Source organism: Pseudopodoces humilis, chromosome 3 (genome assembly GCF_049639895.1).
Source record: "Pseudopodoces humilis isolate 2021_Gansu_Grassland_sample_001 chromosome 3, ASM4963989v1, whole genome shotgun sequence".
NCBI classification, from domain to species: domain Eukaryota; kingdom Metazoa; phylum Chordata; class Aves; order Passeriformes; family Paridae; genus Pseudopodoces; species Pseudopodoces humilis.
In genome coordinates this window covers 98,899,930-98,922,937 of record NC_142202.1, presented here as the reverse complement: position 1 = coordinate 98,922,937, position 23,008 = coordinate 98,899,930, and the positions used below count along the sequence as shown (strand labels likewise).

The following is a 23,008-nucleotide window of genomic DNA, read 5'->3' as shown; positions in this document are numbered from 1 at the left end:
AACTCATATCTAAAAAGTGGCTTAATGCCCAGCCATACCTTAAAAAAAGAAAAAAGCTAGAATTTGTATTTAAGAAAATATGAACATTTACACAAACTGAGTCACTAAAAAAGCCTTTTTGTTCCCATTAACAGTAATGAACATTAAAATAGCTGTATTTTTAGACACTGTATTTCTTGATATATTTCTAAAAGGCTGCCTTAAAAATATATCCCTCATATTTAAAACACTGCATCACAAGTTTAGCTAATTCCAAATCATAAATATAGACCAGCATAGCCTTTCTGTATTAGCAACCATGTACATAAAATACTGTAAACAAATACTTACTGTACCATGGGAAATTGTAAGAAAACCATTTTTAACTGAGCACTTCCTTTTCTGCCACACTTTTCTGATTCTATTTTAAAGGGGGGAAAAAAAAAAAAAGGTTTTAAACATATTTTATATTATATTGCTTGAGCTCTTAGGATGTAATATTTCTCCCAGCAAACTCCAGCAGTACTTACCCATCACTTTTCTTGTACAGACTGCCACTCCGCTCAGTGCCATGTTCCTTGTTTCCCTGAGGCTGATGTAAACTGTAAGCTGTACTCTGACGGATTTGAGAATCCTGAAATAATCAACAGCAACTTGTGATGCATTCCAGACTTTCAACCCAACTACCCCCCCATTAATGAGATTCAGAGCTTTTCCCTCCTGCTCTAATCCAACAGGCCAAATGAAACACACTTCTTCTCCTCAGTGAGAGAGAACAAGATCCATTTCTTTTTTCAGAGGGCACAAAAAACATTTGAGAAGTATCCATCATCAACACCTGGCAAAATCTTTTTGCGTGCTTTTATTTAGGCTTACTCTTGGCCTTAATATATGGGGGTTTTAAGCCACTGCTCAATTAAGTTTTGGGTTTTCCAACTCACGTAAACACTGCAAGGTACAAACATCAAAGACTCTTATTACCTGCAATTGCTAGTGCACTCTTCCATTGAAAAAATAATTACATACATCAATTTGAAGAAGTGATTTTCTTTGTGGAAACTGAGTCAAGTTATTGTCTGAAAAGCAGAAGAGTCCTCCTGGAAACATAGTTCAGGAGTCATACAGGAAAACTGAAAAGTCATTTCCAAAAAAGAATAATTTAAAGCAAAATATCTGGAAGAAAGTACAGTTCTGAGACAGGAAGAGACAAGGATTAATTGAACCCTTCTCACTGCTCTCAGAACTACCTAGAGGCAGGACTCACTGCTGCCAGAGTCCAACTTCTTAAAAAACAAGAACCTGAAAATGAGGAATCTTGTATCACACCATATTAACAGCAGTAACATGACAGAATGGGCTTTTAAATGCACACAGTAACAATGATTATTACTTAAAATTTTCATTTTTTTATTTTCTACTGTCATTGCTCTATGGACACAATTACTCTTGTGCTATATATGGCATATAATACAAGTATAGTAAGGAAAAGATACAAAGCAGCTCACTTACATGATAGTGAGCTATTCTAAACATGATGGTAGGGACAGAGCTCCCACCTACACCCCTGTTCAGAGAACTTAGGACTCCACACCTCCAAGCTGCAGGATTTCAGGTTCATCCTGAATACACTGCTGAAGCTCAGCGGTTCTGAGAGCAATGACCTGAGCTCCACACAGGCTGCAGCACTCCTTGGTGATCCTTTTCAAGGGAAGCAACCTGTGCCCTCTCCCTGCCTCTCAGCAAGTGATCCAGGAAGCCATACCAGGTGGCTACAACATCATCTGAGCCTTTTAAAGGCCCTAAAGAACTACCACTTAGCTGTCTGTGCCTGAAAAAGCATCTCTTCAGATTTAAACCAGTCTACTTACCGTTCCTTTCTAGTTTGTTTACATAGAATTATTTGGTTTTGCACTCTGCACAACATAAAGCCAGGACACCATTATTAAAATACTCCTGTCACTCATTAAAAACCACTGCACGCCTACATTTACTGACTTTTGAAGAAAATCTGATCTGACATGGCCTATTGTGCACTACCAATGCCTTGATCTCTGCCTCCCATTAGGCAGTAAAGGAACTCCATTCCCAAGATTAGAGGCCTGACAGGAAATTAATTTCAGTTCTCCCCTTTCTCAATTATGTAAAGATTACTGATGACCTCCAACACCTGCTCATAGCACCATTCCCATTACTTTAGTCTGTGCTGCTACTTTCTGTGCGTTATTTTCTGCCTCATTTCAGCTACCTCCCTTCATCTGTTTATGCTCAGCTGCTGTGTTTGGCCAAACTGGCAAACCAATGATACAAGCTTCCTGCCTTATGTCAGAAGGAGAGGAAGCTGCAGCAGCTGACGTGTATTTCCACACATTCATGACTATGAACAGTATCTAAAAAATTTAATACAATTTCATGAAAAGATCTTAAGGACAAACATATTGTCCATTTTAAATTCTCAGTTCAGGTCATGTCCAGATCAATACTGTCCAATGTGATTACCAAATTTTGGTTTTCCACAGCTATCTGACAAAAAGTTCATGATTTTGATCCAGCTTCTAAGAGAAGGTAACCACTCCACAAATCACCACCACAATTTACATCCTTCCTTTCAGCACACCTTTTCCATAAGCAGGCTCCCCAAGGATCTTTCCTTATTTCTGGTTTGCATACTGCGCAAAACAGAGATACAAATCACAGATAACAGGGTCAGACCCAACAGCCTCATTGGAGGAGTAGAAACAATGTACACTACCTATGGGAGGAAACAGATCACCACAGGATAGAGAACACACACCTAGTGCAGAGTATTGCCATTTTAAGCATATCTTGAATGTAACAATATCAGAACAGGCAGAAGTACACAAGCCTAAGGAACTGAACTTTGACTACTTTATCAACTTTGAAATGCAGATAGGCTTATAAAAAAGAGGTAAGCCATTTAAAATTTGCAGCATGCTCTTAGTGAATCATTTCCCTGACCACAGAAAGGTTTGAAATTCTTTCTTCCAAAGTCTATAAACATATACTGACACCTAAGTCAAGCTGAACAGCAGAGCTAAAAACAAAATAAATGTGAAAACAGTATTCTCTAAAGATGATCTGTGACTACTGGTAGGAGATATTCTAAGATTCTATTTATCAGCCCAACTACACAAACACAGCAGAACTTTTCATACGTGGTGCTTCAATCTATACACAAATATTTTTGGCTAGCCAAAGTAGGAGCAGGACTTTTAGGTGTGTTTAGATCACTCCAATGTGTAGAGCTGCCAAAAAAAGTTCTTATGGCTCTCCCAGAGTCTGAGATTCTGTGATACTTGCAGAATCATTGCCAAGAGTATGTTCCAGAGATCCATCTCTTACCTATCCCATCCCTATCACAGGCCCACAGAGTCTCCAAAAGATGTATCTATCAGAATCCCCTACAGCAAAGCTACCATAATTTTTGTCAATAAACACATTTATCCTATTTTGCAGTGGCCTAAATAGATTACAGGTTCTACCAAAGAAGCAGAAACAAATCTAAACTCTACAGTCACAGGAGGTGACCTCACCCAAGGTCATGGGAACAAGAGCAGTTAGGGCAATGCAACTCCAAGGTTGAATCTGAAACTTGCAGAACTTCTACATTTGAAAAATAAAAGATTAAAAATTATGATGGTGTACACAAAATGACATTTCAAACAGAAGTTTCAACACAAACCAGGTTTGAAGAAGTTGTGTGCAGGAAGAAACTGTGCATAGAGGCACAACAAAAAAAGGTTCACTAAGAGTGCTTGTATGTGTTCAATTTTTTAAACACAACAGGAATAATATTTGTCAACATTCTATCACTTCAGACATGAAGTCCATTTTAATTAAAAATACATATATCTTCAAAATTAAGAACATCAAATCAAGCAACTGGATTTAATTTCTAAAAGAAAGTACAAAGAAAATCACCAATTTGTCTTAAAACAATTTTCTTTCCCAAGAAAAATCTGATAAATTTTTTGATAATGTTTTTTGTTGTTGTTGTGGTTTGTTTTTTTGGGTTGGTTTTTATTTTTTTGGTAATAAAAGATACCAAAGAGGAGAAAGAACCAGTCTTTTCAAGCCAACAGACAAAAGCTCAGAATGAAAATCCAGTTTCTTGAAATCTGAATGGAAATCATGCCACTATTTTCATTAAAACATAGTAACACTTACTCTCCTAGACTTCGGTCACAAAATGTAAATGCATTTCAGGAAGGAAAAAGAAATCAGTTATAGTAAAGAAAATTACAGTGCAACAAGAATAATATTAGTGGGTTGTACAGTAAATGATATAAGAACTCTTTGGTATCTCACTGATCATTTGATGTTTTCAAAAGGCTTTAAAAATAATTATAGTAATTCTCATGCTTTGCAGGTAAGCATGTATAGTAAGTATCTAAATTTGAAGAATTAATAAATATTGATTATAGCATAAAGCACTTTTTATACATGTATTTTTAAATGTCACAAACCCAGAAGAAATAATAAATTCATGTGCATTATTAATTTTTGAGTCTGTGAAAAAAATGTGTACTTGTCACATCTTCCAAATATATTTAATATCAGTATCACTGATAGACATTGACAGCAACCATGAAAGCCAACTACTTCTGCTATGTCTCTTGATCACAGACCCAGCTGAAAGAGGACACCTGCTAACACACCCTAAACAGAAATGGCTCCTTCTTGGGCGTGATCAATCAATGGCTAACTCAAAGCAGTCACCATCTCCATGAGGTTCCCTAGTCTCTCATTTTACCAAGCTCAAATCTGGAAGTTTTTGGCAAATCAGTGAATCCTGAATGCCAGGCAGAATCTAAGGAAGCACCTGCTGACCTTATGGGACTTCGTACACAATGGTCATTATCACAAACTTCCCAAGGTAACGAAGTGAAGAGTGTTTGAGACTGTCCCAAATGTCTATCAGCAAGTCACAGAATCACATGGGTTTGGGCTGGGAGGGGCCTTTAGAGATCATCAAGTCCAACCCCCAGCTGTGGGTAAGGATTTCTTTCACTAAGTTACATTGCTCAACAACCATCATCTGTCACCAGTAAAAGCCAGGAGTCACCATAGCTTTTATGAGAAGATCAGAGCAAGACCAGAAAAAAATCAAGGAAATCTGAGCTCTGTAGACTAAACTATTTTATTGTGATCCCTCTCAGAATCTGAAAAGGGGGATGGGGTTCATTCATCACTTACTCATGGCCCAGCAGCCACACAAAGGAAGCTGGCTGGCATTTATTTATATGAAGAGAAGGCACTAGCAATCTGAAAACAAAAATAGACCTAATGTTTAGGATTACATATACAAAAGATGCTTACTTCCAGATCAGAGTTTGGAACTACTCCAGAATTCATTAAATCTAATGGCAATTGTAATTGGAACTCAAAAAATACTTATTAGGTTGCCAAACTGATCCAGCTCTTGCACATCTGAACACTAGCATTTTACAGCTGAGTAGCAAACTTGTCATTTTTGCAGATGATGACAGAGGTGGTTTGGGATTTGAAGTTCAGTTTTACATAATCATTATAGAGTTTGGAATAATATTGTGAGATAAGGTTCTATGAATAGGGTCTTCTTGATGCTGCCCAAGTTTTTTTGTTCTCAGTTTGAGCAACACTGCACCATCTGAAGTATTTTACAATACTGGTAACAAAAAGAAATTATTTTTCAGTAAGTCTCATATCTTTAGTGGGCATTCATTTTTTTTTAAAAATGCCTTTGTCAGAAACATTCAACATCAGCATCAAAATAAAGATGAATGAACAATAGGAATTAAATGTCTGATAAAAGTTAAAATAACTTTATTTTTAATATTAACATTACAAGTAATTAAAATAGGTATTTCCAAGTTAAACCACCTTATATGCTCACCTCTTTCTGATCAACTTGGAGTGCTGATTTTAAAATATCTCTGAGCTGTGTTAATTGTCGTCGTTCCTCATCTTGTGCTTGTTTAATCTTGAATGAAGGAAAACACAGGTTAAAATAATTTTTTTTAATTTTCGATGCAGGTCTTTCAAATTTGCTGCTTAATTGGTTCATTTTTTGAGAAATATTCAGCAAGAATGAAAGGAAAGAGAAAAGATAATGTGATCTGTTTATTTTCCCTTGTATCTTCAGAAAACATGATAATGGTTAGGATATGGATGGGTTAAGACTTGATATTGCCTCACAATGCTCTTGCTTCTTTGTGTTCCATTTGAAACCACGTGTTATTTTCCACTTAATAAACACTTTAGAGCAAAGGCTGTTTTCATAGCATTTTACACAGTGAGGTCCTGAACTGAAACAAAGGCTTCTGAAAGCCATATTAAAGCAAGATTTTACCAACAATCTACTCTAAACCTTAAATACTGACTATTAGAGCAGTCAAGCAACCTGAACCAAAACGATCATGCTTCTACTGTAAAAATTTTAATTTACCACATAAATATGAAATGTTGCTACTCACTGTATAAAGATCTGTTGAGAGTGTCTCAATTGAAGGTTTGAGACTTTCAACTGCTTTTAACCCATCCTGAAAGAAACTTAAAAAGAAAAGCAGAAATCAAGCTGTTATGAAACTCTACTTTGTATTTTCAGCCTAAAAAGTTGCCAAAGTAAGACATGCATATTATTATGCAGTGCCATAAACTTCAAAACAGTAAACTTTTTTTAATCTATCTTTGACTGATCCACCTCTTTATTTCCATCATAGCTTATTTTAACATGCAAAATCCCCAATTAGATTCAGAACAGCCACATAAATGTTCCTCATTCTCACCTCAAGTACAAGTTCTCATCACACTTTGTGAAGGCCCAGAACATACAAGATTCATTTGAAGAACAGCAAAAGCTCTGGTAGATATAAAATAATTGTGATTTCTTGAAGCCACATTATTTTATGTCTGATGCAATCTTTTTACTGAAGGAAAACCCCTTTGCTTCCCAAGTACTAATTATGGTCTATATGCAAGCTGAATATGCTACATCTTTCTGTAGTACATGAATTTTGTATTGGCAGAGTAAAGCCATCTATGCCAAGTATTCCAGTTCTTAAAAAAAATAATTTGAGATTTAAAAAATAAATTAAGAAATCACGGTTACATGCATATTTGATTAAATATTGCTGCACTCTTTGCAACATAAAATATTTTCACTCTGGGAAGCAGTCATCAAAGCGACAACACAACACAGCATTTACATTGCTAAAATTTTATTAAATGTATAGAACAGATTAATGACACACTACAAGTTAAACTGATTTTAAAAGCAACACAGCTATTTAAGGAAAAAACACAAAGATGCAGACTGGTGTTTTAAGATGATTTCAACAGGTTAGCAGTGGCTCTGTCAAGTTTATAGCTGTGACTTCATTGCTACATGACGGACTTGTAACACTATCATAACATGTATATAGCTCTCATTCTAATGAAAACTATGTGTTTTACTACTGGATCCTCCTCCAATAAACTAGAAAAAGAGGGACTCTTTCAATATAGCTTTATTCCACTACTTATGCAACTTATTTTTCACAAATTAATTTAGATCATTGTTAGATACACTCAAAGAAGTCCATCAAAACTAACAGACCACTAAGTAATAGATCAAACTAAAAGCCCTGTTTCAAGAGTAGTTTATAAACAAATTATTGTTTGGTATTCCTTTGGAACATACAATTACATTCAATGTAACAAGCTCAACCTCATTACCTGTTTCAGAACATAGTAACAAATGCTATGACCAATCTGACAAAAGCAATTTGTCAAAAGACATCATTACGAACAGCTGAATTTTAAAATTTATTTTGAAAATTCTAGAGAAGTGTTATGTGATGTCAAAAGTTGAAAACAAAACATTGTTCTACTTAGTGTAAAGAAAAGTAAAACATACTTGCACTGAGCATGAAAATACTTGATCAAGTTCTGAAGCAAGTCCACTCCTTTTTTAATCTTGATTTCATTGACTTTCAGCAAGTACTGTTAAAACAGCAATTCACAAAACAAATTACTTATTACTGCTATGGGTTGGTTTTTTTAACACTTTATGTTCAGTTAAATTTCAACAAGTTTTAACAGTCACAGATTTACAAAACCTAAAAGAAAATTCAGCAAAAAGTGTCTTCAAGAGTTAAATCACACAAAAAAAGTCTTGTCACTGCTGACTTTTGATATTCCGTGAGGATATTTCACTATGATTTGTTCAGATTGTTAGAATATCTTTTGGGGCTCCTAAGGAAAGCCTCTGTTAAAAAAAGCATGGAAGGGTTTATGGAGTACGTTTAGGAACCCATTCATACATCTAGCAGCACATCTAAAAATGTATCTCACTAGTTGTTAAAGTCATTGCTAAACAGATGTCATTAAGGAGGAAAGCAGTTCGCTTAAAAAAAAAGCAAGGAATTATTTTAAAAAAATTTAAAATCTGCCTGTTGACTTTATAGTTTTCTTTATGAAATCCTTATACATGATAATTACAACAAATTGTTGTTTAGCAAGAGATTTTTCAAAGAATCTGCTGTCAAGTGCAAAACAAGTGTAATTACTGTCCTTTTGCATAAGGCAGAATCAATGTCCACATTAAGTGGTAGCTCCTCCCATGAACACCATAGCATAAAAAATGTCAGCCATGCAAGCAGAAGTTTGATTGATTAAATATCAAAGTCCTTAACTGTCCATTAAATGACAACATATCTGAACCTCAACTTATACAGTGACCTCCAAGCAAAGGAGAATGTCTTCTTAATGATGCTCTAATGCATCTGGGTTTCCCCTTCTCACAGTACACACTAAATGTTTTAAATCAACTAAAGTAAAGCAGCATCCAAGTGCCAGCTTCCAATGTTGCAGCTTCTTATGCTGGTTCAGGTGAACAAATGATGATCCTAAATGTAGACATGTGCACTGGATAGTGGTTAGTTACAACAATCACCTTTCCAACTCCTGTTAATTTAAAATGGAGCTCTAGGCATTTGGTATTCAGTTCACTTTCATAATTTATAGAGAACTAGTCTTACTTATGATAAAACTTCAATATGTCACCCTTCTGGCTTACTATCAAAACAAAACCAAAGTACTCTTTCACGACTTTTCAGAGGTAACCGAGTATAAACTTCTTTTCCTCAAAATCAGAAGAAATACCGGATACACCTCAGCTATTCCACATTTAAGGTAATTTGATTGAATTTCAGAGACTTCACCCTTCATTATCACTACAACTGACTAAAGTGAACTCTTCCTTTATTGTGACACAGCAAGAGAGAAGCATCTGTTCACAGTTCTTTCTTAGGAAGAATACAGATGGGCAATTAGCTGACAACATCCATATGTTTATTTGTTACTCAAATCCCTTTATCAGTTTTAAACATTTTAGTCTGATTCTGTATAGGAATGTGAAGCTTTTCTCCTACTTATGAGTGCATGCAGTTACTAAAAGTAATATTCAGGACAAGTACAGTTATGCTATGCTAGCATATGAGTCAAATTAGCTATCATTATCACAGGAAAGGCAGTAGAAACACCCATGGTGTATTTTTGGGCTAATGTGTACTAAAAAAGAACACAGCAACTTGAGTTCCCAACCACAGAACCAGACATATCCTTAAATGAATTGAACCAAAAATATTCACATAAGATTTAGCATACTGCAAAATCACAGATATTTTGAAGTAGAAACATTCTGAAACAACTTGAAAGACAACTGGATTCCATCCCTAGCACTTTTTTCCTGCACTAGCCCTGCAGTGTACGAGACTAGAGCCTCTCCTCCTAATAATGCAACAGCTGTCAGCACAGGGAACAATTCAGAAAATGACCAAGGCCATAAAATAACTTCCAGTGAAGTAGTGTAAAGACTTATTTATTACAATCTCTTAGTGTTTTATTTGCATTAATTTACCTATTCAGTGAAATTAGAAAATATCTAAATTCCCTGCAAAGCTTGCCCATCAGGATAATTAAAAAATGTGTCTTCATTAATGGAGTCAACAAATAAGTTGACATTTCCCTTTAATTCACAGCTAATCTTAAACAATGGCATTTTTCAAAATTTTCCTAAAAACAGCAGCAGAACAATAATAATTTCACACTGAATCTTACCTCACACATCTGTAACTGGAAGAACCTTCTTTCTTTCTCCATCTCTTCTGCAATTTCAGCTCCACTTATTTCTGTACGAATCATCCCATGTAGCTTAGCATGCTCCTTTTTCTCCTTCTCTATTTTTGTACTATAAGGCAAAAGGAATCAGTCAATGAAGTGAGAAATCCACAGCCTCTCAGGAAATCAGATTATTCACAAAGTCTACTGACAGATGCGGAGCCAAACTCCTGTGGCTTTACATATGACTTACTTCCAGATCACATTTCATTTGAAATTTGACAATGACTAAAGTTTAGCAATGACATACAGTAGCTGAAATATAATTAATCATGTGTTAAAGTAATGTTCTGACAGATATTCCAAAAGAAGAATCAATGAGAAGAACATACTAAGTTTTTGTTCCAAAGCAAGAAAATATAGGAAAAAATAATGAGTTTTAATTGAAAACATAGGGGGATGTTTAATCCCAACAGAGCAAACACTGGTTAACAAAGTTCAATTATGTCACCAGATTTATTGAGTCTTGCCTGTCATCAAGTCATCTTCTATATATACAGGGTTTCCTAAGCCAAAATCACAGTTGCAGTCTCTACTCGCTGCTGAGCCAGTTGGCACTGGGAATGCCGACCAGCCGGCTGTGTTGCAGACTTCAAAGTCTGCTAGACCAGCTGTCCTAATTCCCTAAAAGTTTCCATGAACATTTTCCAAGAGCTCTGAATAAAACAGGTTCTCCTACAGAATACAAATGAATAACCCAGTGCCTGGCATATTCCCACAAACTCACTTGTGCATTTGTTAAAGCTATTCTCCATATTATTCCTAAATGCAGTAGCATAATTTGACAACCCAGTTAGACAAGTCTAATATAGAAATATATATAGATATATGTTAAGGAAAGAAAATACATGAGAACCTCAAAATTTAGAGCCTCAAAATTCTGAAAAGAGTTTCCTGAGGAAATGCTATACTGCTTTTGAACAAGAGGAAGCATTACACAGGAATATAGGAAGGAGGTCAGAGGAAGAAATAACACACACAACTGTCCTACCTCCTCTTGGGTAGTGAAGTGTCTCTTAGCTCTCTCTCTGAAAAGATGACATGTCTCAAGTACTCTCTTAACCTGATGTCAACATTACCCTAACAGCTTATGGGAAAATGTCTAGAAGGTCTAAGGACTTCCAGGCAACAAAACATTCTGTACTTACACTTCTCAAACATGAGGAACTGCCTCCTATTACACCTCAATCAGCAAGGGAAAACAAGAATTAATTCCATTAATCCTTCTCCTCAACATTCCCATTGGGAAGCATTTTGAGCAGCAATTCAAAAAGCTCCACTGTGCTCTCAGCACAAGCAAGCACAGCAGAGCTAACCCTGTGCAGTATTACAGCAGCCAGCACATCCAGCCAGCACTGTGCTCCTCCTCAGCCCATCACATCCCACCAGAAGCAGACATTTGGAAGGAAACTCCTCTCCTTTAAAATAAATATTCTGAAAACCTCCAGTCACCTGAATTAAAACTCAATTCCAGAATGTTCTGTTTTCATGAAGAATAAGTCAGCACTCTTACCCAATTACTACCAACTACACTATTTTGAAGGCACAGAAAACTAGAGTCCAGACATAAGAATTAACCAGACAATCCTGAACAAGAAAAAAATAACCATTACAAAAAAAATTCACAGAAAATTAGGAATATGCAGCTCCTTTCTAACGCATACTCTAGAAAAGTTTACATTATATCATACTTGATAGTTCTCAAACAGTCAAACCTCAGAAGAAATATCCAGGATGTTGCAGTTCTCTCAATCTCCAAATTAACCTAACAGTTCTTGAGGCCAGAGAACTCACCAACATGTGACCAGGTATGAGAAGGCTAATAAGTACTAATTACTCTTGTATAGTATTTTCATTTTTTACAGAGAATAATACTCAAGCATAAGAAAATGAGACCACGTCCAAAATCCTAGGGGTTTAGTAGCATGCCATAAGCATTCTAGTAAATAGCTAGTAAAAAAGCAATCCTAGTAAACCAAAAGACAGCTAACAATGCCAAAGAGTCAAACATTATGCACAATATCACAACATACATTGTATTCCTCCTAAAGAAAGCTAGATTTTGGTAAAAGAGTGCTCTCTACTCTTTAAAGGATAAATCATACTCCACAGGCAACAAAATAATTAAACCAAGATGAAAATATACTGAACTCTATCAAGCAATTCAGAGAATGATACCCTTGAAGCCATTTGGTGGAGCTTCAGGCTACTTACCTTCAACAATTCAAAAATATTCATTATCAAAAAACCCAAATAATCTCTCAGTGACAAGTATCAGAGATACATGCCTGGTGCATTTCACATTTGCATTTCCTCATTGTTTATGCTTTTAATATCTAACTACATCTTCATCTTTGTAATTCAGAATTTACTCTGTTGTTTTGCCACAATAATATGCTACCTCCTGACTGATATGACACGACACTTTCTTTCTAGGGAAACAAAGAATCCCCTCACAGCCGTTTTACATGGAACTGAGTGCTCTCTTCTGAGTGCTAAAGGCTGGCTGAGTGTCCTATCCAAATGCAAGGATCAAGTTAGCTTCAAGTGTCAGTCTATTGTGACATTAACCAAATCCTTTTGGCAAAGACAGTCCTGTAACACTACACTGTGGGATTTCCATATGTTGAAGGGTATTCAGGTTTTCCAGGCAGATCAATTAACCCAAATTAATAAGAAAATTGTGAAAACTCTGAAAAATACCCTAGAAGCAATAAGAAAGCAGCAAATGTTTTGTAATGTTGCTATTCTTGGAGCTCATGCAGCACATATCATATATACAGACTTTGCTGGCTAAGATTAAAATGTGAGCACATGTCAGTACATTTACAACACAGCTGCACACAACTAATATAAAGTGAGCTCAGATGTGTGTAATAGACAAGTAAAGCTGAAATACAGGATGAAGAATTACAACAGTAAAGTCAAAGAGATACAAAATGAATGGCCTCACCAATTCAGTTTCCAATATAAGACTATTTTTACCACTTCAATTTGAAAATCAACCATATTTCAATATAAATTACAATTTTAATTTAAAATAAATCAATTTTGTCATTCAGATCATGGTATAAATAAGCACCAAAGACTTGTATTTATTTTCTGCCAGTCAATAAGGGTAAACAATCAGAGCATCCAGTGTACATGCATGCAGCAGTAGAGAATTGGCTGGTTGGGAAGCAAGTCTGTCATTCTTCTCCTCCATAGAGTAGCAAGCCAGGCTGAGTCTGGGTACATACATGAGAAGGTGCAGAGACTAAGAAAAGCACCTGGAAGGAACACACTTGAATTGATAGCACTCTGGAAAAATAACTGCTTCTGAGGGCTATTTCGTTTGACAAAATAATATTAGACATTTTCATTTCAAATATCCTTTCTTTGTCTAGTCTTCCTTTTCAGTCTGACTCTCCTGGCTCTGTTTCTCCAGTTTTTCAATGAAAGAACCTCCATTTTATTTCACCCTACTGCCTGACAATGCTCACAGTAAAGCATGTCTCTCATATCACTCAAGTCCTCAATGAAGTAGTTATCTTTTCCTTTTGGAAATGCTGTGAAGGTTTTCCCGTCCATACATTCTGCTCTGAATGATAAAGGGGAAGAGGGCAGAAGGAATTAAATGTGCACAAATATTTTCATAATTTCATCTATAACATCTGCAGATTCATCCAAAGACTTTTCTATTTAATTTGTAGTAATATCTTTCAAAATAAAAATACTTTATATGAAATCTTAGACTTTAAACAGTATATCGTGAATATGGTTACCTCGACTCCAGTAAAGTCTTTGACACTGTTTCCCACAGGATTCTTCTGGAGAAACTGGTTGCTAATGGTGTGAGCAGGTACACTGTTCACTAGGAAAAAAAAACTGTCTGAAGAGCCAGGCACAGAGGATGGTGGTGAATGCAATTAATCCAGCTGGTGACTCGTCACTAGTGGGATTATTCCCCAGGCTTGGTGTAGGGGCCAGTCCTGATTAATATCTCTGTGGATCGCCTGGAAAAGGGGATTGAGTGCATTCCCAAGTAAGCCTTCAGATGACATTAAGCTGGGTGAGCGGGGTGGAATGTGGATCTGCTGGAGGGTAGGAAGACTCTGCTGAGGGATTTGAGGCCAATGGTATGAAGTTCAATAAGGCCAAGTGCCAGGTCCCACATTTGCAACAGGCAGCGCTACAGGCTGGGGACAGAGTGGCTGGAAAGCTGCCTGGTGGAAAAGGACCTTGTAGTGCTTGTCAGAAGCCAGCCGAACACAAGCCAGCATGTGCCCAGGCGGCTAAGAAGGTCAATAGCATTCTGGCCTGTATCAGTACTAGTGTGGTTAACAGGACCAGGGCAGTGATCATGCCTGTACTCTGCACCAGTGAGGCCACACTTTGAGTGCTGTGTCCACTTCTAGGCCTGTCAAAGACATTGAGGTGCTGGAGCAAGTCCAGAGAAGACCAACAGAACTGGTGAAGGGTCTGGAGCACAAGTCTGATGAGAAGTGGCTGAGGGAGCTGGGATTCTTTAGGTTGTTGAGAACAAGGCTTGGGGGGACCTTATCACTCTTTACCTGAAAAGGGGTTTTAGCAGTGAAATTTCAGTTTCCTCTCACAGGTAACTAGCAATAGGACAAAAAGCAACTGCCTCAAGTTACACCAGAGGAAGTTTTGACCGGATATTAGAAAAATAAAAATTCTGGAAGGGGTTGTCAAGCATTGGAACAGGCTGCCCAGAGGAGTGTTTGAGTCACTGTCCCTGCAGGTACTTTGATGTGTAGATATAACACTTAGGGATGCCTTAGATGTGAACTTGGCAGCATTGCATTTATGGTTGAATTTGAACATCTTAAAAGTATTTTCAAAGTTAAATGATAGTATTATTCTATTCTATGATTCTATATTTAAGCAACCTTCTTTAGAACTTTCATTCTATACCATTATTTACAAGTTGTGACCTCCATTGTCATATGTACTTGCATTAAAAGTACAGAAATATGTAAGGAAAAATGGCAGAAATATCTAGGAACTATGAATATCAATGATCTACTGAGTCAAGTTAGAGCTCTGAAGAAGTAAATTGAGAAATGCTTGCATAATTTTCAGATAAAATTGTTTCATATTGTGTAAAACATGAGTTTACCAAACTGGAAATAGCATCACTTAAATAGGTATGCAGACATCTTAACAGATGACTGTATTTAAGTTTGTTCATTGACTTCAAATAGTTCAGAAACAAATCAATAATAGTTATTTCTAGATATGAGTGCTTACATTTCTTCACAGTAATGTATTGCTAATGCCTGGATCTTAAAATGTCATAAACACATTCAAACAACTTGTTCTCTTCACTCAGTTGTGCAAAAGAGACCTCACGCCCAGATTTTAAAAGGAGAATGGCAAAGGAGGAGAGGTAATCAGCCTTCCCAGAAATAGCTCATTCATTTCCATTAAACCTTTACATTTCATAGCATTAGTACAACACTTGTTAAAGAAGGCTTCTGAAGATAATAGGCATTCACAGGCCCTAAAATAAGACAACTCTATTTTAAAAATTTTTTTTTTTCTTTTCAGGAAAATCAGGTTTATGTCCAGAATACAGATGCATTCAGCTAAAAAAAATTATGAATAATATGCTTCAGTAAGTTTGTGCTTCTATTTCCTGTGTAAAATTGATACAAACTCTTTACCTCGGAATCCACCACAAGAGGACCAATCAAACTGAAGCATGTGGGTAATATCTGGCTCAGTGCCTTGCTGAATCCGATCTGTCTGCTGGGAGAATGAGCAGTTTTTATGACATGTGTACTCCTTCCCCATATGGTCCCCCAGCATGCCTGCCATTAGTGTTTAAGTACACAGGGGAAAGCAACTGCCTCGTAACAAAAAGAGCCCAATCTGAAACAGCTCTCCCGGGGGACACAGACCAGTTCTGCTGCACTGCTGTGGTGGCCGGCAGCATCTCCCAGTTCTTGTGTGGGAAACAACAACTGTAACTTAGGTCCCATGAGAAATGCACTGCATTAAGGCTTTAAAAACATTTAAAAATCTTTATGGCTCCAACTGAGTCATGTTAATGATTGATCATGAGAAATGATAAATTATTCATGAATGTCACCCCAGGATAGTCACAATTTTTGACTGAGGTAGGTTTGCATGAAGCTATAGGTTACTTGTTCCTCATACTACCTCATTCAAAAGAAGCCCCAGGGTACAAAAAATGGATCCAGCTTCCCTCAGTTACTTGAGCTAAGATGCTCCTGAGGAAAATAGTCTGAGAAGTTAGGTGGCTACAAGGCAAAGGAAGTGCATAGTAACCAATAGTGATGGATGGTGACCCAAGAGCATCAGAATGCATCTTAACATCTCTCTCCCAAACAAGAGCTAGATACATAGCAAATTTTAAATACATTTAATTACATACAGAGGTAGAAGCAGCAGCTCAAAAATTGTTATGGGAATAAATAAAAGCAGATGCCATTTCTAAATTAACTTTCTTTTCAAGTAGGTCACACTTGGGTATGTTTACACCCTAGCGGTCATTGCAAAGGTGCAAGTAAGAGAGATGGGATAGTGTGAAAAATGAGCTTAAAATTTTTCCTTATAAAGACAGCAAACAATATGAAAACTGTTATTTCCCAACAAAGTACAAAAATACCACTTCATTATCTGGCATGCAGCTTCACCAGTCTGTACTTGTGACAAGGAAATGCAGATGAACAATATGATGTTAAGCATATGATACAGAGGCATGTGCAGAAAAAGAGCAGCCTAGCAGCCTTGAATAATTTCTTAACCCAAACAGGAAAAAAAATCAAAAACAAAACCCAGGAAGAATTTTTAAAAGAATTATTCACATATTTGAAGAAATATCACTGGAAAAGACAGCTCACTAAGCACACACCTAGAATTGGTTTTAGGCACAATCCAAACAAGGAACTCTCAAATGTAACAGATTGAAGAAGGCAGAGCAAACCTCTGGCTATCAGCACCAACATCCACCATTCTACTCTGGCAATACAAGCTGCAGGTGAAACTGAGGTTACCTCTCCCAGTTCCTTTGTCCTTTTTATTAAAGCAGAGAGCATGAAGGTACCACAATAAAACCCCCAAATTTCACAATTAACAATTCTTGAGGTGACTCTGCATGCACCCAGATGACCAAGACACAGCTATAAGGAAGTTTAGATCCATTCAGAACAGCCTCAGAATGAAAAGAGATACTTTCTTAAGAAACTTCAGCAGCATGTATAATAGCAGCCCAGAAAAACCTCACTGCTTTCCAATGTCCAAAAATTAGTATGAGAAAAAAGCTGACCTGAACAGGTTCAAGCTCAAATTAATGCTCCATAATGACAGCTCATAACATCTCAATTTGTCTGGGAACTGATCTTATGCACAAGAGGTTTGACAAATCCCACAGTCCTACAGCAGGGGCAGGGGTCTCATGGAAGTTCTGAGACTGAATTTAACTCAACAAAACCATGGAAAACTGCTCTGCACCTTGGTATAAGCATCAAAAAACAATACTCCCTAACTGCCAACATTATGCCATGAGAAGTAATTTCTGCTGTTGTAGAACAGCCTGCAAAAAAGGAAAAAAAAGAACAGCCCATAGTTTTAAAGAATTTTCTTATACACAGAATTCCCAGGCTCCCTATCCTGATCCTCAAGCAGATGATACTTTGGTCTTGATCAAAGTCAAGGAGTCCAACAGGCTGGACTAAGAGCTTAAAACTTCAAAATACTGATGTGGAGCTTTCACCTGACCACTTAAAAAAATAGAGCACTCAGTAATTGTACTAGCCCACCACTTAGAAATACCAAAAAAATAGTTCATGGATCTGAAAGAATTTCCTGATGAATATGTGCTACCTTCAACTTTTGCATAACCTGACACGTAAATGACTTAGAAATGAGCATTGTCAAGAAGGTCTGCTTCATTTGTTAAAAAATCTTGCAGAAAGTAGAGATAACTGCAAGAAGAAAAAGGAAACCCATTTCAGATCAAAACCAAAGTGTCTTACTTGAAAGCAAAGTCATAAAACAGGTTTTCTAAAGGACTGCCAGTTGAAAGAAAAAGAAGAAATCTCATTCTATCATACAAACAGCAATGGATTCAATCCCACAGACAGAAAACACATTGTCAGCATCATGTTTTCAGGTCCTGAATGACACAGCACACAGAACAACATTTACAACATTTCCATAACCTCAAATGAAAATCCCCAAATATATATATACATTTTCTAAGGGAATTTCTCACTTCTCAAGTACTTAATTAAATTAAATAACAACTGAAAATATTTCTGGTATATCTGACTCTGAAATACCAGCTCTGAGCAAACTGATGATCAAGTACAAATCTTTACATCACTTCAACACACTCATCCTAGTGAATATTAGATCAGAAGTCTTAAAAGCCCTAGAGGTCTTGGTCTAGTAGTAACATTGCTCTTGGTGTAGGTCCTAGCAGTGCACACATTTATTTTAAATTCTGCAAATAAATTTAATGGGATATCAGTATGAATAGTCACACACAAGTAAATAAGCTTTCAGATCCAGCAATCAAGCAGTGCTAGACAGCAGCAGACTAAATTACAGGACTATTCTTCAAGGCCTGTCCTCAGAGATCAACTACTGCCATAGACAATGATTAAAAATCTTAATTACTTCAATAGCCAATAACTGGTATGGCACCAAATGAGACTGCTCACCAGTGTCAGGAACATAAAACACTGGAGCCATCACAGTCTTCTATGGATTTAGTGTCAGACCAGAGGTTTATCTCAGTATTTCAGAATGCGTTTTTATCAAAATCCAGCCATAGCTAGGCAGTTTCAAAAACCAAAAGCCACACAGGTGTTCTTCACAATTTGATGCTAGAAAACAATAACTAGACAATTCTCACTGTTATTCACAAGAGGAATAATGAAAGTTAGCTAATGGATTGCTTTTGTGTATAAACCAGCTAAAGGAATAATTTCTGAAGACTTCAGACAGACTAAGTGGGCACCAGAGAATCATTATAACTTTGTGCAATTAAAAAAAAAATACATAAATGGTGCTAGGTTTTCAGCCAGTCTTGTTGGCTGTGGATCTGCAAGTTATTTATGTTAAATAGTGTCATCATACATTATTCTTCTGGACCTGTATCACCAGAGATGGTCTGATAAAAGGCAGCATTATTTCAGAACAAAGAAACTGGACATGTGACATGAAACTGATAGTCATAATCCAGGTAATACTGTAATGTGGAATGAAACTCACTACAAAATTCTACTTCAGAAACTGTCAGCTGTACTGACACAATTGACCTGGCCAACCCTGGAAACAGCTGTCCGTGATGTAGGGCACTGAAGCACTTAAGATTTACTAGGAACTAGAATCAATTCTGTTTGATATTAGGTGTTGAGCTTTGTTGACTCATTCAATTTATTTAGCTGGATATAAAACTCTGGTTTATATAAACTTATTTTGTAGCTGTTTATACTGTGTCTGGTAACTTCAAACAAGTGGCTTGTGCTAAGTTGAGTTAGATCCACAACATGACACAACTTAAAAGCCTCAGATAGGCGTCCATCCACTTCTAGTACATGCTGCACCTGATGAGAGCACCCAACCTCAGCATTAAAAAAGAACTCTACAGATTTATGTTACATTTCCCTCTTAAATAAAAGTTTAAAAGATACATACACTTTTGTTTCATAGTCCTTCCAAGCTTTATCAAAGGGCTTTTTCAGGTCCTGTCAAGAAAAGAGAAAAAATAACAGCCAGCTATTTACATGAAAAATACTGTGGCTCTAACAACGAAGACACACCTTGGCCACTTTCAGTGCCTACTAGAATAAGGGACTCCACTCTTTTTTGAACATAAGGATTGTGCAAAAGCAATCTTGCCCATAGGAAAAACAATCTTGTAAAGAGAAGTAATACACTCATGTTTTTAACAGCATCTCTAGGATGCTTTTTACTATCATTTTTACAGCTCCATTTTATTCATTAAAAGGTGCAACAACATGTTATCCCAAGACCACACTATGCAATCCATCAAAGTAACTACTTTCTCATCTTTCTATCTCTGACTCTACTGGAAAGATGTCTCTATCCCAAGGCTGTAGTATTGCCTTAGCTAAGAACTTAATTCTTTACATTAAAGTTTAAAAAATAAATTTTCCATTGACTTAATGAGAACAGTATAGACCTTATGGATCAGCATAACTAATTCCATGAGAATTCTGACTTACTTATATACCAAATTCCTTTACCTTCTTTCTTCTAAATAAGGTAATTTGAATGAAATGAACAGGTTTTAAAGTTATTTCACTGATGTCTAAAATTGCAAGAGCTGAAATTTTTATGTAATTCAAGAGAACAGACAATTACAAAGAAATGTTAACTGTCAGACACTGGAAAAACTTTGCAACTACAGATTAAGAATTAATTCTTACATGTTAGTTAGCTATTGAGAACGTTATTAGATTAACTGAACTAGCATTTGATTATATTCTCAAGGCAGTGGGGAAACACTGTAATAAATGTATTTATTCTGACATGGAGGAGAACGCAAATGAAATGTGGTAAGCAAACAACATAAATATAATAAGACTATCTTACTAAATTATCTATTTATCCTCCAGTAATTTACAGAAACCATTTTTAGTCTATGTACATATTCTTCTCCTTCCTTCAATGTCCTAGAACAATAGCTGCCAGTTGTTTCCTGTTTGTTCAGTAGTAAACAAAGCATAAGCCAAGTAAGTTTGTTCACCATAGGCTCTGAAATTTATCATAAACATACCATCATTTGAGCCCTAAGTTGCTGTTATTTCAAATAGGAAATGTCCTTAGGGCATAAATAAATAGATTTCAGCTTATTTAAGAAAAATCCTATGCTCCTACAGTCTAATGTGTGCTTCTTAATAGTTTCAAGTTTAGAATGCTAAATGCTAGAATGCTAATAATCCTTTAAAATATGGTACTATCCTTTACTCTAAGTAACTAAGTAAATACCTGAATTTTACACCTCTTTCCCTGCTTATCATCTATATCTCAAGCCTGCTTTTAAAGCTTCTCAAATGTTGTTTTGTATACACTGTCAAGAACGTGTGGCATGTGAATCCACAAACAGCAGGGATGACTTGATTCACAAAAAAAACACAAAAAACAAACAAAACCTCCAAAGTATTGTTTATTGAGCCAATACATTATATTGAGTATCCTATGCCTTCCAACACATAAGATTAATACACTTGCTAAATATATCTACTGTACCAAGAACAATCCTATATATAAATAGGAGAAAAGACATACCCCTTTTACTCCTTTTAGGTCTCCCTTCAGCAAACTGTCCAATGGAAAAGTGATTATGTTGTTCATATTCTGAATCTGTAACAAGAAAATTACATCAAATGAGTTAATATATTTAGATGTAGAACATAAACTGTCTTAATACACACATTTCACAAAGTTTCACTAAGAAATCTTTCATATTATTCTCCTGCCCCTGTCTTACGGAGATGCTTATCAGCACAACCAGTAATCAAAGATGAAAGCAACATGAGATAATTAAACTCACTCTGGAAGCACTATAACCCAAGCCAGCAGGAAACCTCGAGAATTACCACTGATTATAAATATCTAATCCAACAGTGCAAAATAAGACCACTAATTTTTACATTGCCTTATTTGTCCATTTAATTTATAGGAAAACAATCATGCAATTTTTTAGCACTGATAAATTTAAGCTCACGAGCATATTTTATATTAACCTTGTTTACTTTTCAGCCTCTTCAGACCTATTCCATAGAGCATATCTGCTATTCTTCCAATACATGGCATCTTACTCTGACAGAAGTTATAAAGACAAATAATGCTGGCCTGTAAAATAGCCACCATTCCACTATCTCCATTTGCTTTAAAAAGCAACACATCTGCCTTATTTATCTCATGCAAACTTTGAAATAAGAATTTTATGAAGTCTTTTGTATGTAAGTAATTCAAGAGAAAATAAGTACTTCAAGAAGATATAAATTATATCAAATTAAGACAGTGGTAAAATAATCATGGTTTTTGTATATTATCTGTATGATAATATTTTAATAAGTAAAAAGAACAAAGAAAGACTTTACGAATAAAACAGCTAGGAAAAGATTGTACATCTACTCCTTTGTGATCCAGGGAAAACATTCAAGGTATGAAACAATGTCTTGGCAGTGAGTTTAAACTGTAACTATTCAAAAAACTATTCAAAAGCATTGGTTGCTCTGAGGAACAAAACCCAAAATACTTTAGAGTAACACAATGAGAAAAAAAATCAGAATAACTTTTGCAGCAGTTCAGTGAAGGTTGCCCTTGGATGAGTTACTTCTTTGTTTTGGTATTTTAAGGTGTTATTCTAAAATGTGATTTTTTTCAAGAAGCTCTGAAATGCCTATATGAAGATGGATTTCAAATGTTCAAATTACAGAAAGAACTTTGCATCATATACGAATAAATGTTTTTATTTCTTCAGGAATAATGTCAGGGACATCAAAGTGTCCTTTAGCATAACCCATCCAGAGATGAAAGAATAACAAAATTTCAAGAAAAAAAAAAATTCCAATTATGGATGCTTCAGTCACCCCAGAATTGAAAAATAAAAATATTATCACCCTGTAGTTACTTGGTGCCCTCACTAGAACAGGCTCTGTGATATGTAACAACTGTTGTTAAAATAAACAAGCAAAGCCCTGCTGTCCCCACCTCTCCTCCTCAAACAAACTACCCTACTGCACTTGCTTGAAATTTCAGCCACTAGTCAAACTGAGCCTTCCTCAGCTTTTAAGCTTACACAGATTGTCTCTTCATAAGAAAGCTAAAGAAATGTAGAAAATCTGGTCTTTGAACTCTT

At 36.1% G+C, this 23,008-nt stretch overlaps 1 protein-coding gene across 6 annotated transcripts in view; it reads right to left on the bottom strand.

The window, feature by feature from the left end:
• Window positions 1-23,008, bottom strand: part of ASAP2 (ArfGAP with SH3 domain, ankyrin repeat and PH domain 2) — an 87,344-nt gene that overhangs the window by 32,964 nt on the left and 31,372 nt on the right. For all 6 annotated transcript variants that reach the window (XM_088052371.1, XM_014251483.2, XM_088052372.1 and 3 more), the window contains exons 4-11: window positions 21,430-21,504; window positions 19,813-19,862; window positions 10,078-10,207; window positions 7,874-7,959; window positions 6,453-6,528; window positions 5,873-5,959; window positions 510-613; window positions 331-400 (exon numbers count right to left, since the gene is read on the bottom strand). In XM_088052371.1, coding sequence (XP_087908497.1) covers window positions 331-400; window positions 510-613; window positions 5,873-5,959; window positions 6,453-6,528; window positions 7,874-7,959; window positions 10,078-10,207; window positions 19,813-19,862; window positions 21,430-21,504 — 678 coding nt within the window. The remainder of the gene's footprint in view (window positions 1-330; window positions 401-509; window positions 614-5,872; window positions 5,960-6,452; window positions 6,529-7,873; window positions 7,960-10,077; window positions 10,208-19,812; window positions 19,863-21,429; window positions 21,505-23,008) is intronic.